This window comes from Hippoglossus stenolepis, chromosome 22, assembly GCF_022539355.2.
Source record: "Hippoglossus stenolepis isolate QCI-W04-F060 chromosome 22, HSTE1.2, whole genome shotgun sequence".
In the NCBI taxonomy this organism is placed as follows: domain Eukaryota; kingdom Metazoa; phylum Chordata; class Actinopteri; order Pleuronectiformes; family Pleuronectidae; genus Hippoglossus; species Hippoglossus stenolepis.
In genome coordinates, this window is record NC_061504.1 from 10,495,163 (window position 1) to 10,510,003 (window position 14,841).

The following is a 14,841-nucleotide window of genomic DNA, read 5'->3' on the forward strand; positions in this document are numbered from 1 at the left end:
TCTCTCTCTCTCTCTCTCTCTCTCTCTTACAGTATTACTCTGAAAGCAGTGCCCCATGTGGCCATCCAGGTATACTGCAAGCCTCCTGACCACTGCAGGGGTTAGATTAAGGATTAATGTTAATCTGGAGTAAGTATAAAGTAATCATGCCCACGTCCTGTAATCATTTGCACTTCCACTCCATTACACTTCAGAGTAAAAATATTGTACTTTCTAATCTGTTTTTACAGTTTTAGTTATTGATATTTATTTTTCTGCATTATTGTAAACCTTTTTAAAACCTAATTAAATCATCCTCCTTTACTCACACAGCACTTTGTTGTGATTTGATCAAACTGTGATATAATAATATTTACAAATAGTATTTAATGAGCTCCTTTTTTAACAGATGAGTTTATTGAGGGGCTCTTATAGCAACATGATGGTTTTCTGTTATTAATATTAAAGACTCAAAGATCACCTCCAAAGCCAAAATGTCTAAATTCTACCAGAGATGAAGCTACATCACCTCCATCAGGTCCTTAGTGTGATACCTACAGGTGGTGCTGGGAATTTAGAAAGACTCTGAACGCAGCACCTGCATGTAAAATCAATTCTGTGTCGTTTCGGTGGATTGTCGGTCACACTTTTATGTGAAAATGAACTGCTTAATTTAACTCCATGCTAAGATGGACAAGATGACGCCTTCCTATAATTTGAGAAAGCCAAACTGTCTCAATCGCCCCTGGTGGCTGGCTGCATTATAGCTCAAAAACCCTACCTCCTCCATGTTAGTGAATGGGAGTTGGACCCCCCCCCCAAAAAGTAAAAGCACACCTAATTTTTTCTCAAATATGGTTTCTGTCCTTTTACCTAGTTCTTATCACACTGATGTATGTTCAAGTGTGGTTTTTTCAGTTACTTTTTAATTAGTTATTCAATGCTATAAAAACACAGGGAAGTGGAGACGCGGAAAATTCCAAATTACAATTTTCCTGCAAGCACGTGAACGCAGCATCAGTCACCACAGTAGCGGGTGATGCCTTCAGGCGCAGCTCGGTCGTCAGAGTGCTGGTGCAGCGGAACACAACAGAGAACAATGTGGAGCCGGAGAACAGCTGGATCTCTCCACACACGCTGACCGACCATGGCCGGTGCTCGCAGCCGCTGCTCGCAGCCGGTGCAGACGGCGCAGACGCCAAGCCGGGAAGAACCGTCCGGGGAGACCGGGGACGCGGCGGGGTCGCTGCGGGAGCTGCCGCGATGGATGCGGCTGTACTTGTACGGGATGCACGGCATGACCCTGGACGTGCTGCTGTCCTCGCTGCACGGGGTCTGGAACCATCGCGACCTCAAACTGCTGGGCTTCTCCTCCCCGTACCTGTGCGTCGTGCACGCACTGAGCCACTTCGCGCTGGAGAAGGTGTACGCGCAGAAGAGGAGCTTCCGAGGTCGGCCTGTGGTGTTTCATCTGGTTTTCTATCCGTCCATCTACATCGGGCTGCAGCTCCTCATCGGCAACTTGAGCACGCTGAGCGAGCAGGTGAGGGTGGTGTCCGGGACCCAGCTGGCTGTGCACTACGTCCTGGCTCTGTACTTCAGCCAGGTGTTCCACAGATGGGTGTCCAGGCTGAGGTATCGCTCCTCGGGCACCGCCGACCTCCTGAGCCCGGGGGACAGGGGTGACGCGCGGCCTCATGCGCCCCAGGGTCTCCCCGGCTTTGTGCGCTTCTTCTTCTTCGGGATGCAGGGCTTGCTGGACGAGGTGCTCTTCACCTCCATTTTCAACCTGGTGGAGAAGTCGGACCGGACCCTGAGCGGCCACACGTCCGTGTGGTCCTTCCTGATGTACGGCAGCTGCAGCTTCGTGGTGGAGAAGCTCTACCTGCACCTGCACTTCAGCAGGGGGTGGAGGACGTGGCAGCGGCTCCCCATCTACGTCTGCTTCATCTACACCTGGGAGTTCTGCTGGGGCCTGGTCCTCAGGGAGTTTGACGCCTGCTCGTGGGATTACTCCCACTACCCCTACAACCTCATGGGGCTCATCACCATGCTCTACCTGCCCGGCTGGGTCTGCCTCAGTCTGTACCAGGACATCCTGTCCAATGTCCTGCTGAGGGTCAAAGTGTGCACCAAAGATGGGAATGACTTGGGTGAGGAGAGCAAAGAGGTCAATGGAGAGCTGGACAACAAGAAAAAAATACTTTAATATTTTCTTTTAGAAGTTTTAATCCTTACTTTTCTGACCCACATCCTACTGACGAACAATTATTTATTCTAACAGAAAGTTAACAGGGCTTATATTTATTACTCAAAACTTAATGAATGAGAAAAAAGTTAGAGTTTAGGTAAAGTATGTTATAATGTGGGACCAGGCTTGGCTTCAACTCAAACCTTGAGTTATTTATGTGTTACCGTGACAACAGATGCTGAGATTCTCAAAGTTGGGATTCGGGAATGAGGACAAATGTGAAGATGGGACATATAAGGCCTGATATTTCTGGGTCCATTTCTGAGGATAAAAACACTGGAGCCTGTTTTTAACATGTTTAAATTCACTTTACTGCCATTTTTACCTGTCTGACGTGACCTGTGGTTTTAATATTAAGCTGTTTCACAACTTTGAAAGTGTGAATATTTTTAAATAACTGTGGTGGTAGACTAGCTTGGGTCAGATTATATGCACTGGCATGCTTTAACTGTAGCTGAAATCTGCATGCTATAACACAAAGAAGTAGAAATACACTTTTAGTTGTATAATTTAAAACTCACATAGTTCCAACAAGAGGATTGTTTCCATTTGCCCCATTTTCTTTTATTCCAATAGTGGGTTTGTGAATGTTTAACAGATTTTATTGCTTTATGAGTGTACTAGAGTGACGCATGGCCACTCTTAGCACATAGAGATAAACCCATGAGTAGCAATGAGAAAACCTGTAGCTGAGCGGAGACGAGGGGCCGAGTGAGATGTTACTGTGAATCTTTCATGAACCAAACGTGACTTTGCTGCAGTGCCTTCCTCTGCAAACCGAGTCGGCTGCACTCAAACTGACCAAGTGTCTCACAGGTCTCCGTCTGTTCCACAGTTCTACCTGTTTCTAAGGAAAAGAGCATGAACTATAACCAATGTCAATACAAGTGATGTTTAAATTCGAACATCGCTACGTCCTTAAACTAAAGAGTTTCTTTTTTATAAGTCCGAGCATAACCGAATCAAATTAATGCCGAAGCACTTTGACTGAGCAAGTTTATCTCCAACTGACGGATTTGTACATTTCATATAATCTCCGTCAATCAGCGTCAGTGCTGACATTTAAATCTATCTCACAGAGGAAAACATTTAATACAAATATATATTGATCAACTTATCTTGAAGTAGATATCACTCGGGAGTTCAGGGGGAACACATTTTACTGAAGCTGTTTTGAAACCTGACTTTACAGTGGTCTTTAGTCTAATGAGCACTGTGAATAAACATAACCTTGCCATGTATGAAGCTGCCTTTTAATACAATTGTGTATAATGAGGTTGCAGGTTGTTCTCAATACAACTCTAGATGTAGGTCATTTCTATTGACTTACTGTGGGGATGTCTTAACCTTTTCCTAACGTTGAAGGTTTTTGATTTACCATACAAAGTTGTTTTGAGAGTTTGATCATCCATCTGTCGTAAAACATTCCATTTCAGTGCTAAATATAATAAAAGGTGTATGGCCTTCTACACTCTGGAATGTCATTCAAAATTATCAGGCAATCATTGAAATTTATTAGAATTATTCACTTTGGATTCTTAGAATGAATTTTTATCTGTTAACAATTCCTTTTATCGTCACATGAGCGAGTGGCATTGACCTTTTTATATCCTAAAGATTTTCAATGGTCAAATAACTGTAATTCAAATTTTCCTTCTGTGTTGTGTGATTCACAGATTATTTTTAAAAAGTCAAAGTGCTTTTAGAAAACGGTTGGAATAGAAATGGAAAGTAAAGATGGCTGACTTCCAATGGCATGTACTCTATGACTCACACTTTCAATTAAACATTCTTTTCTGCAACGTGACTCCTCCATTTCTTCACTTCAAATGTTGACGAGCGCCATTCAGCAGAGTTCCGAGTGAATGTGTTCCACTTTGTAACAAACTTTACTTCCTCTTGTCGTAAAACAGACGAGGAGGGTCCGCATAAAAGCTTTGAACTCATGCTTTATTTGACTGTTCCAGTTGTAAAGCAGAATTGCAAAAAGGGAAAATGACAGAGCCTTCGGAGAGAGGTTGTGCAAGATGGAATAACAGGTTTTTCTTTTGTCTTGTTTATTTTCCATGCTGGTTGTTGCGGCCCCATTCTCTGGTTGACTCACAACACTGACATGGTGTCGTCAGCAGCAGATAGCACTTCATTGTACATTTGTGTTTGTCTATATACTCTGTATAAATCCAAAGACACTAGCAAGCAGATTATATTACAGGTGATGTTGGTTTTAAGCCTGTTTGTTAGTCACAGTAGAACACACAGTCTAGTTCCTGGTGCACTCTATTGTCACTGCTTTATTGCAGGGAGAGTGTAGAGGAAGCAGTTCCACAGAAATCAGTTTGTCATGTCAAACTCGGTCTGAACAGCAAGTCAATACAAGTTTTGCATGAATTTGAATGTGCCTTACAGTACAGGTTTACCCCCCCCCCCCGAGCCACAGCATAGAGAAGTAACAAACAAAAGCAAATAACCAAGCAACACATTTGAGTGATAGAGCTGTGATGCAAAAATCAACATGTCAAACTACTTCTTCAGGAAACCAAGCAAACACACACACAAGCAAACACACACACACACACACATTCAGTCTCAACCTCCCATTCAGCACCCAGAGGACCCACACTAATACACCAATGACCCACAGTATCTGCTGACAACGCCACGATGGGAATAAAACACACAACTCCTCCAGAGACAAACATGAAAACAGGCTTTCACACACACACATGGAAACAAACAGGCAGACGTTTCTGTTTGCCTGCTGATTGGCCTCAGTCGTTTTACTTCACTTCACTGTTTCCACACCTAAAAATGTCCCCTTGTAATGTGCCAGAGCAACAGGTAAACTCTGCTGTTTACACTGTACATCATCCGCCCTGTTTGCAGTAGCAACAAAAAGCTGTTTTCAGTGAAAAAAAGAGATTCACAATACACACACTGTAAACTTCTTTGTCAATAGTACTAGTTGATTCAAGAAATGCACATTTTGCTCCACATCTACTGGATGTAAAAGGGTAGAAGCAACGTGTGGCAATGCAGGAAAACATGCAAGTTAAATAAAGTCCAAGTGCTAATGTATGAATTATCCTGATTAAACAGCCACAAGTGTCACGGAAAATAATAATGATAATTTGATAATATACTGAATATACTAATACACTACATTTCACAGACGAAGAAGCAAAGAGGAAATCATTTCCATTTTGCTTGAGTGTCAGAGCTGTGATGTTGCACACTTTACTTCAGCCTGAATTAGCTGTTGTCACTGTTATGAGGAAGAGAGAGCAACCTTTCTCATCTCATGCTCACAACACAGCACATTTTGAAATAGAATATGAATGTAGCTCAGTTATTAATCTAAATTTAAATCAATTTGATTGGATTTGACTATATTTTGGGACTTGCTATTAAAAACTACCCAGTCGACGTATTTGCTCTGTAGATTTTTACCGTGAGAAGTTGAACACATTACAACACTGTCGCACCCCCTCTTTCCATTTATTTACATGTACAGTCAAATCACATACAAAAGCCTACAGTGAATAATCTGACGTGTTTGATAAGGCACCGTCTCTTTGATTGTTTTCCTCCTGGTTTGGAACTTAACTGCAGACTGTTGACCGATTTGTTCATGTCCTGTCAGTGTGGTCACAGTGTGGAGGCTTTGATGAGGTGACGCTTCCTGTGTCCTTTAAATGTATTTATTTGTGATGGGAGACCGGGAGGAAGAGCCGTTCAGCCTGCAGCTCCACTGATGTTGTATTGTTGCGTCTGCTTTAGAACTCCAGTCGAGCAAGAGCCGGCCGGTCTTTTCAATTTCAATCACAGGAAATGCAAATCAGGCTAATGGGGTGAAACACGCAGACGCCTTCTAATCATCTGGATTGCAACTGGACTGCATTTTCCATGTCTGAACTGAAGGAGTAGTTTGGTTTGATTTGTGCAACAAGCTATACTTTCAAGTTCTTCTCAGTATTGTCTTTAGCAATACTAGCTTGTTGCATATCATCCAATGCCGCTTTATTGAGTGTGTGGGCTTTTTGGTGCAGCCCCTGTTTCACACTGAACCTCAGGGCCTTGGCGAGCTCCCTGTAAGTCCTGGGAGTGCAGCTCAGGCCTCTGTAGCATTGACAGGTGAATCCCCTGCTCAGAGCCTTCAGGTCCGCAAAGGTAGGTCTCCCAAGAGCCAGGTAGCGCCTCTGAATATGCACGACCCTGAAACTGTCAGGGTTCAGGTGGAGGTAGTGGTTGGAGTTGTAGTGTTTGCGGACGCAGCGGCCGTTCCCCCGGCACAGGAAGCTGCTGCAGAGCTGGGCGGCCGCGGAGACGTTGGTGACGTAAGGGTTGAGGGTGGAGGAGAGGTAGGATGAGAGGGATTCACAAGAGGCCTGGGGAGGGAAGGAAGGGGAGTGGAGGAAGGGGCATTAAAGAGCAAGAAGGGAGAAGTACTCAAAAAGTAAATATACATGTTTAACAGTCGTAATGTATGTTACTGTGTCGCTTGTGAATATAGGAAATCCTGTTGTTGGATGAGATTGATAAACCCAGGAGCCTGGGGGGCCCTTCACTGACGTTTCAGAAAATCCTTTTAGTTTTTGTTTTAAGTCTTGAACCAGGTCGACCAACTGCTAGATTAATTGTGACTATAAAAGATATAATGTAAAATGGACATAACGTCATATTATTCTAAGAGTAAATGAACCCCTGCGAATGCTTGTCCAGTGTATAGTATAGTAACCTTGTGTACTAACGCTGAATGACCTGATTGAAGCCAACACGAGTTTTCGCAGTCGTAAACACTTCCATGGTAACGGCGAGCTCCACCAATCAGAGACATCGCTATAACCCCTGAGGATTGTGGGTAGTGTGAATAAAACCCATTTTTCTTAAAACGCAGTTGCTACTTCTACAGTAGCGTTTAACATCATTTCACACTCCCGTAGCTTGTGGTAAGTCTTGGCCTTGGATGGGTAGCAGACTCTTGTATCATCTAACTGAGCCCTTTGTCTGTTTCTGACCAGCCGCCGTCACTACACCTCCATGTCTTTCAGCACAGCGGTGGAGGTCTGCGGTGTGATGTTACCTGGTCATCGTAGTCAGCGCTGGCCCCCCACAGCACAGCGCCAGACGCTCCCACTGCGGCACTCTCCCCCACGGTGCTCACCAAGTCCCCCTGGACACAAATGGTTCAACACGGCCTCTATAAAATGCCACTGTAGACTTAATGATGATGAATACATGTTTACACGCACGCTGCACAGACAGGCTGCTGTTGGAAGGTTTTAGACACGTTCAGGTATGAAAACACACATAATAGGTGAGAAGAGAGGAGGAGGATTACACGCTCAGGCGAGAGTTACCACCTGCACAGGGTGTCGTTACACCACAGAAACCAAACTCCACCTCAAGCTGGACCTCAGGCGAGAAACTGCTGCTGAGATGAAGGTGTAACTCAAGATGTGGCTCATCTAGTTCAGCGTGTGGCCGCTCCCTAATGACATATTTCTTTTTCTTTTTTGATTTGTGTGTGTGTGTGTGTGTGTGTGTGTGTGTGTGTGTGTGTGTGTTTTCTAAATAAAAAAAACTAATTTGGCAGGGCATACATGTAAGGAGGGAGGTTCAAAAAAATGTACTGTAATACTATTACTACTACTACTACTACTAAAAATAATAATCTTATCATTGTATTATTAATCTAACCACTACGATAATAATTGATCAGTATGATCACTACAACAAACTCATCATCACAACAATTATATATAAATGAATAAGAATAAGAATAATCTTGGAGAATAAAGAATAAAAAGATGATAAATAAATAACACAAAAGAAAAATAGGAGCATTAATTCACCTTTTTCACAGCCGCCATTTTGACATGAAAGAGAGGACTCAGGTGTTAGATTCATCAAGGCTCTATCTTAATAGAGCACAACCTTAATTAATGTGATTAGTAAAATCGAATCAACTTTATTAATAATTATATCCGTAATAAAGGAATGAGGTGTTTTCAAAAGATGGTGAATATAATAATTTTTTTATTTAGTACGATTAGTACATAGGACTGATGCTGTGCGCCCTTTACGTCTACATCTCCTGAATGAGGCCTGTATTTAACAAATCAACATTTACATGGCTCGTATTTACCCGGCTGAGGAAGCGTCTGTTCTGATCGACAAAGACGGGACGCGTGTAAACGAACACGGGCGCGGCGCCTCCACCCCGCCGCGGCAGGGTGGACACTCGCAGAGCCTCCTGGACACGGTTCCTCACCATCAGGGCAGCTCTGGGGTTATCTGCCAGTGAGGCCTGAGAACAGAAACACAAAAAATCAACCTGAGAGGTCTCAAATCTGGAAGTGAAATTCAGGATGGCCCTTTTTTTTAAAACCCAACCTGCAGATAGACCGATGGGTAGAGGGCCGTGCTGGACTCCCACAGCCACAGGAGCTCATCATTCTGCCTCCTCACCTCCTTGGAGCACCGGCCTGTGTAGCCGGGCTCCAACCAGCCGTAGTTATAGCAGTTGGGAAACAGGTAGAAGCCCCAGAGGTAGTTGGGCCTCATGGCTCTGCCCATCGTCAACATCCCTGACATCAAACTTCTGGCTGCCACCTACAAAGAAAGAGCTGCTCATGAATATTCACCAACCAGATATCTAGTTTGAATCTGTCCTCATAGTTAATTCGGACCTGGAACTGTTGTTTGGCTTTTTCTGTGGCCTGCTCCACTGGGAGCGAGCGGTTTGTCTGCATTGCATGGACCACAGATAAGAGCTGGTAGATCCTCTTAGTGCCCCAGTTCCTGTCCCACAGGGGGCGCCATTCCTCCCAGTCTATAACAGCCAAGCCCCGGCTGGTCCTGGAAGGAAGACAGGAGGAAGAGTATGTTAGGAATCTGTGTCAAAACATGGCCAGTTACTAAAGGGTGGATTTCTGCGACTCACTTGGATGTGATGTAGTAGGTGATATCAGCTCTGGCCTTGTTCATACTGGCTCTCAGGTTCCCCCTCTGAGGAATACCTCCATTCAACTGTTTTCTACCAACAAGGTCTACATGTGGGTAAAGACCCAGCCGGTCTGTGTAGAACAGAGACAGGAACTGACCTGGAACCTACGACAGAGAGAGGGCGGAGTGGAATCAACTTCAATAAGTAGAACAAGAGGATTTTAGAAAGAAGAACAGCAGTACAAGTTCAGGTTAAAGAGTCCGGCATGGACATTAACCTGTCAATATCCATTCGTTTTTACTGTGTTGATATCTTGTAAAAAGAAGAACTTACAGCAAATCTACAATAGAATGTGAGAGCCTGGCACAAGGAGAAAAATAAATTAAATTTTGAATTGTTGAGGAAACAAGTCCAAATGTCGAGAATAAAATCAAAATGAATCTGCAAAGATTTTTTCTTTCATTTTGGATGTCGAGATCAAACGTTGAAATGAGCAGATATTTTTTCGGGGGGGGGATTTTGCATGTGAAGAATAAATGTGAAGCTGAGATATGAATAAACTTGAAATTCGAAGATTAAAGGCAAAGAAAACATCAAACTTTGTGAAGCGAATGATTCATCTACAAAACGACCCGAGTAGATGAACTGGTGAAATTGTTCTCCAGTTTAATTAACGAGGAGATTCTTTCTCTTTTAATAAAACACAGTGTGGTGATCAGTATTCAGACTTTGAGGAGATTGTGCCAAAATATCTTTCACTGACTTATCATCAGCATTTTCACTTCATTCTACAAAAATACAGAAGGAAAGAAACTCTTCCTCGTCTCATTTTCTGGTCCTACTTTCCGAACAAACCAGAGATTCAGAAGGTGACATACATTTTAAAATGTCCAACAGAAATCCTCAGAGTATCCGTCCCCTCACCTTTGCAGGCGTGGCCACTCCTTTAAACGCTGAGGTGTCCAGGGAGATGTTGTATCTGTTACACACCAGATCAGGGATGTTCCAGGTCACAATGAAAGGTTGGTGCTTGAACAGCGGACCTGTGGTGTGAGGGAGGGATCGAAGCGGAGGTAGCTTGGACCGATGAGGGTTCGATTCCTTTGTGGGAAACGGCAACGGTTCGAGGAGAGGAATGGGTGGAAGTTCAGAGGGGGGCGGCGGAGGCGTTTTCGAAATGAGAGACGAGAATGTCACGGGAGAAGATGATGTCGAAACGGGGGAGAGTGGCTTGTTTGAAGAAGTAGAAGACAAGGAAGGTTTTGGAGGTAAAACTGAGTTAGAGGAAGAAAATGTAGACGTTGCAGAGAGAGAAGTCTGAGGTTGAGCAGGATGCAGAGACATTTTGGACAGAGAGGACTGAGGGTGTGTGTGTAAAGGAGGCTCCATCGTTTTAAGAGACACAGTCAAATGTTTGCAGGGGTCTGGTAGCCGCTGAAAAATGGGTTTTAGGGGTTGAAGAAGACAATGAGATGCAGGATGAGTGTGGAAGGAATCAGGAGGCAGAGAGGCCTTGTTGGAAACTGTGGACGAGTTTAGGACATCGATATCTCTGGTGGACGTTTGGGTAATAAGTGGCACTGACGTTGTAGAAGAAGATGGCATCAAACTTGTTGAAATAGAGATTTTTGACAGAGACAATGTAGTAACGGCAGTAAGGGAAGAGAAGTCTGTGGCCTGCGAGGTGGGGGATGAGCTTCTGATCGCCACGTTGGTAAAAGCTGTAGAAACCGTCGCCGGTGGGGGGGTGGTGGAGGTGGATTTGTTCATGCCACTGACAGGAGGGGTCGCGGCCTTTGTCGTCCTCAGGTCGGCTGTCGCGAGAGCAGGCCAGACGGAAACGATTGCCACGGAGAAGAAAGAGAAGAGGGGCTGAGGGGGGAGGATGGATTGTGTGAGCGAGAGGAGAAGCAGCACACAGCTTCTGCTCTTCTGTGCGACGGAAACCATCCTTTCACCTGTCTGAGGACAAACAATAGAGACCGTTAAACTCTATATTTCAGAATATCAGAACAAGAAAGATATTACAAGCTTCTCTAGATGTTCAGATGTTTGAATGATTGGTGTGTACAAAAAGGCAAAGTGTGTGCATAAGTCGCAGATTCAAAATAAAAATCAGGATCTAGTGATTTCAAATGTGGTTGCAGAAGGGGACTGTTGTTAAATCTATATTAAAATCAAATATACAGTTTAACAAACCATCATATAAGTCATTGTACTGAGGCTGTAGTTTCCTTTATTTGTGGCGAAGCTCTGCCACGAGGAGAAGGTGCACGATTTCTCGATTCATGACCTGAGACTTTCACATCTACAGTCCCAGAACAAGTCTGCTCTCGTCCTTCTGATTTTAATCAGAACAAAATGACTCCACCAAAATGTAATCCAGCCTCACATGAACCACCAACTACCACAAAACACCCTTTAGCATCACAAAACACAACGTACAGTATCAACACGAAACTGACTTAACAGTGTAAATAAGAACACAATACCTGGACATGCCTTCAGAGGAGCCGTGTCACCGTAAGACGTCTTGACAGGAGCAGAGCGGGTGAGAGTGTCCTCGCCGGAGTGACACTGTGCGATATAACAAGGGGGGAGAGACACGGTGGGCTGAGCCGCGCACGAGCATGTTGCCCACTTGTTTGTGTCAGAAAAACATTGTTTTGTTTTCCATGTGCCAAGTTTGACTTGGAGCAGAGGAGGGATGCACACCTGGGTGTGAGGTTATGGAGCGTGCACCGTGGCCCACTGAGCTGGGTCTGAAGCTGCTGATGCTCTGGAGTTGATGCTGGTTCTTGTCACCTCGGACGGGTTTTCAGAAAATAACAACAACACGGGCAACTGCAGTTTGAAATTCTTCAGTAAAATGAAATTTAAAAAGTCCTCTTTGGACTGTTATTCATTCATTCAATGTTATTTTGACTGCAGGTTGTGGGTTCGACACCAAGTAGATGCATTGTAGAGGCCTGATCGATTAAATGAGTTTCATCACCAACAAATTATATCATATGTGGATCCAGGAATAACTGTGGATGCAAAATCATATTATAAATGTCATATATGAGTAATGTGATTATTTTATTGCTGGAAATGTTCTTTAAACATGGTCTTTAAACAACACTCTATCGGGTGGCAGGGTTAAAAATAAATGCATCATATGCTAAACTGCAGCCAAAATTCCTTACACACTCCCCCCCGCTGTTAGGAGACAGGCGAGTCTGACACCTGGCTGCTAAAACATGAGTTGGATGGTATTAATAACAGCACCTCCAGTTTCCGTGTGAATGTAATTACATCAGGCACACACTGAAGTTTACAGACAAAAAACAATAGAGCAAACACCAGCACATTTCTCCTCCATGTTAGTAAATAACAGTAAATTGTCTGGGATGTGCAGTATATATAGAGAACGTAGGACTTGTTTTCACCCTGCATGTACTGTGTGTGTAACGTGTTTGTGTGTCTGCGTCATGTGATACCAAATGGTGGTGGTTGTTTCTCATGTTAGTGGCACAGTGTGAACAGTGGGACGGTGACCTGTGACCCTGCTACGTGTTTGTTTGGAATGAAGTGTGTGTACCTGTGTGCATGTCTGCTGAAATCCTACTAGAAGGTGAATGTGGTAAAGTAAACAAAACTAGGTCTCAGCGAAAAATCTAAAAGGTGTTTTCTTTTGAATAATAGCGGATTTAGAGCATAAAATAACCCATAAACCATATTTTATTTGATGAATACTTTAACTTTTTAGTTTGGCTCGTGTTCCATCCACTAACATGGAGAAGGTGGGGATTTTTTACCTATACTGCATTCAGCCACCAGGGGGCAATCAAGATGCTTTGGCTTCACCTGAAGGGAGCTGTCATGTCGCCCATCTTGCCTACTGTCTATGGAACAAACCTGTTCGGTGTCATTTTCTCTTGCAGAATTACATTAATAAGGAATCATTTCTACTACAGTTAGGATCAATATGGGGTTTATGATTTCATGATATATTTTCTTTATATGATGTTTTTCCAATGTACAATAGCACCAGAATAAAAGCCTGTGCTGATCTTCATTATAGCCCAGATTAGGTTAGATTAGATTAGATTGGATTAGATTAGATATTATTAGGTTAGATTGGATTATATTATATTATATTAGATTGGATTAGAAGGATTTGCTGGTTAACTCCAGCTCAGCACTTTCAAATGCCCACTTAAAGCTACACTATACAACTTTTACTGAGCGACAGCGCCCTCTGCAGCCACATGAATTCTGTTCTCTGTGTCTGAGCAATTAATCGGTTTTCATGTAAAGAAAACCACTAGACCCAAAGTCCTTCAAGGGGTTGTCTGTGTAGTCCCACTCGCTGAACTGAAACACAACTGAACGATGGATTTTACCCATGATCCCCGGCTTCCCCAACCAGAAGAGCTAAAATCCACCAAATTCTCTTTACAATTCTTCATATTTTAAAAGTTTCCTCACTGAATATCGGAGATGCGCTGGTTGTGAGAGACTCATGAGTCTTTTGAACAGATCGACAGCTGAGCAATGTACTTCAACCTGCCGGACCTGATTGAAGCTGCGACTCTCGTACCTGCTCACCAGAGTTGCATTGAACAAGAACAGACGTTCAGTTTGAGCAGCGGGAATGCAGCCGCACCTCTCTCCCTTTTCCAAGTCAGTGAACCATCAGACTCATTTTGAAGCTGCACATTTAAGGTCAATAAATTGCATAGTTTTGCTTTAAGCCACAAAGATCTGATACTCAAGACGGTATGTTGTTGTGCTTGGTTGACGAAGGAAACATGTTGATACAAAACAAAAATGTGCCGATGCAACATAAGATAAATATATTCCATCCTCCTCTATGTTTTTCTGCCGTCCTTTGCAAATAGGCTGACTTGCAGAGATTAAATCTCAGTTTTCATTTTGATAAAATAAAAAACACAAGATTAAATCATTTCTAAGAAGCTACATGAATCCTCAACCACCAAACTCTGAGACTGTCAACCTCCACTAAGTCTCTTCATACTTTGCAGGTGACTCATCAAACTGCTTGTTGTGTGATGACATGTGCAGGCAAGCACCACAGCTTGGAGCAGGTATTGTGTTTTGGTTCTGGTGTTGTCCTGCTGTAACTTGAAACATTAACCGTTGAGCTGAGTGCGCCCTCCTGCAGCAGTGGTGTATCTGGTGTGATGCTGCCATCTTGTGGTTTAAGCGTGCGTTTATGGTAATACAGTTAAATAAGGAGTACCAGAAACTGCTTTTAACTACAAGTCACTTTCACACACGTTTATACAGAGATTCTACTTTTTCTGTCACACACCATCGGCACAGCTTTCAGGGGCAGTTTGGGGTTCAGTATCTTGCCCGAAGGCACTTCAGAATGGAGAGTGGAGGTGCTGGGGATTCGAACTAACGACCCTCTCCCTCCTGAGCCTTAGCTGCCCATGCACAAGACAAAACAAGAAATCTGAAGACATCAACTTGGACTCTGCAGCCACTACGAAATCGAACCATCTTGAAAATTGGGCTTCAACCCACTTTTTGGCACATTGCTGTTCAATTGAACCAAAAAGCATTAATTGGTAAAAGTGTCTAGTATTTGGGATAAAAAGCTAATATTGTATAAGATTTTTTGGGGAAAAAATGTAAGTTTGATGTATTCACC

General features: G+C 43.5%; 2 protein-coding genes across 2 annotated transcripts; one reads left to right on the top strand and one right to left on the bottom strand.

Moving 5' to 3' along the window:
* Window positions 1-944: 944 nt before the first annotated feature.
* Window positions 945-4,032, top strand: tmem229a (transmembrane protein 229A). The gene has a single exon (XM_035147992.1). It carries the CDS (start codon window positions 1,127-1,129, stop codon window positions 2,186-2,188), a length of 1,062 nt encoding a protein of 353 aa, XP_035003883.1. The 5' UTR covers window positions 945-1,126; the 3' UTR covers window positions 2,189-4,032.
* Window positions 4,033-4,256: 224 nt separating this feature from the next.
* On the bottom strand, window positions 4,257-13,051 carry LOC118101906 (hyaluronidase-1). The gene is made up of 9 exons (XM_035147991.2): window positions 13,026-13,051; window positions 10,762-10,990; window positions 10,101-10,277; window positions 9,174-9,340; window positions 8,920-9,088; window positions 8,624-8,842; window positions 8,376-8,537; window positions 7,311-7,400; window positions 4,257-6,615 (listed from the first exon to the last, which is right to left on the bottom strand). Exons 1-9 carry the CDS (start codon window positions 13,049-13,051, stop codon window positions 6,178-6,180), a joined length of 1,677 nt encoding a protein of 558 aa, XP_035003882.2. The 3' UTR covers window positions 4,257-6,177.
* Window positions 13,052-14,841: the final 1,790 nt, after the last annotated feature.

Coding starts and splice junctions, on each gene's coding strand:
- tmem229a (XM_035147992.1), top strand. CDS start 1,127: ATGGCCGGTGCTCGCAGCCGCTGCTCGCAGCCGGTGCAGACGGCGCAG.
- LOC118101906 (XM_035147991.2), bottom strand. CDS start 13,051: ATGGGCGACATGACAGCTCCCTTCAG. Junction 10,991..13,025: donor GACATGACAGCTCCCTTCAG/GTGAAGCCAAAG, acceptor CTCTCGCGACAG/CCGACCTGAGGACGACAAAG. Junction 10,278..10,761: donor ATGCCATCTTCTTCTACAAC/GTCAGTGCCACT, acceptor TTTCCCACAAAG/GAATCGAACCCTCATCGGTC.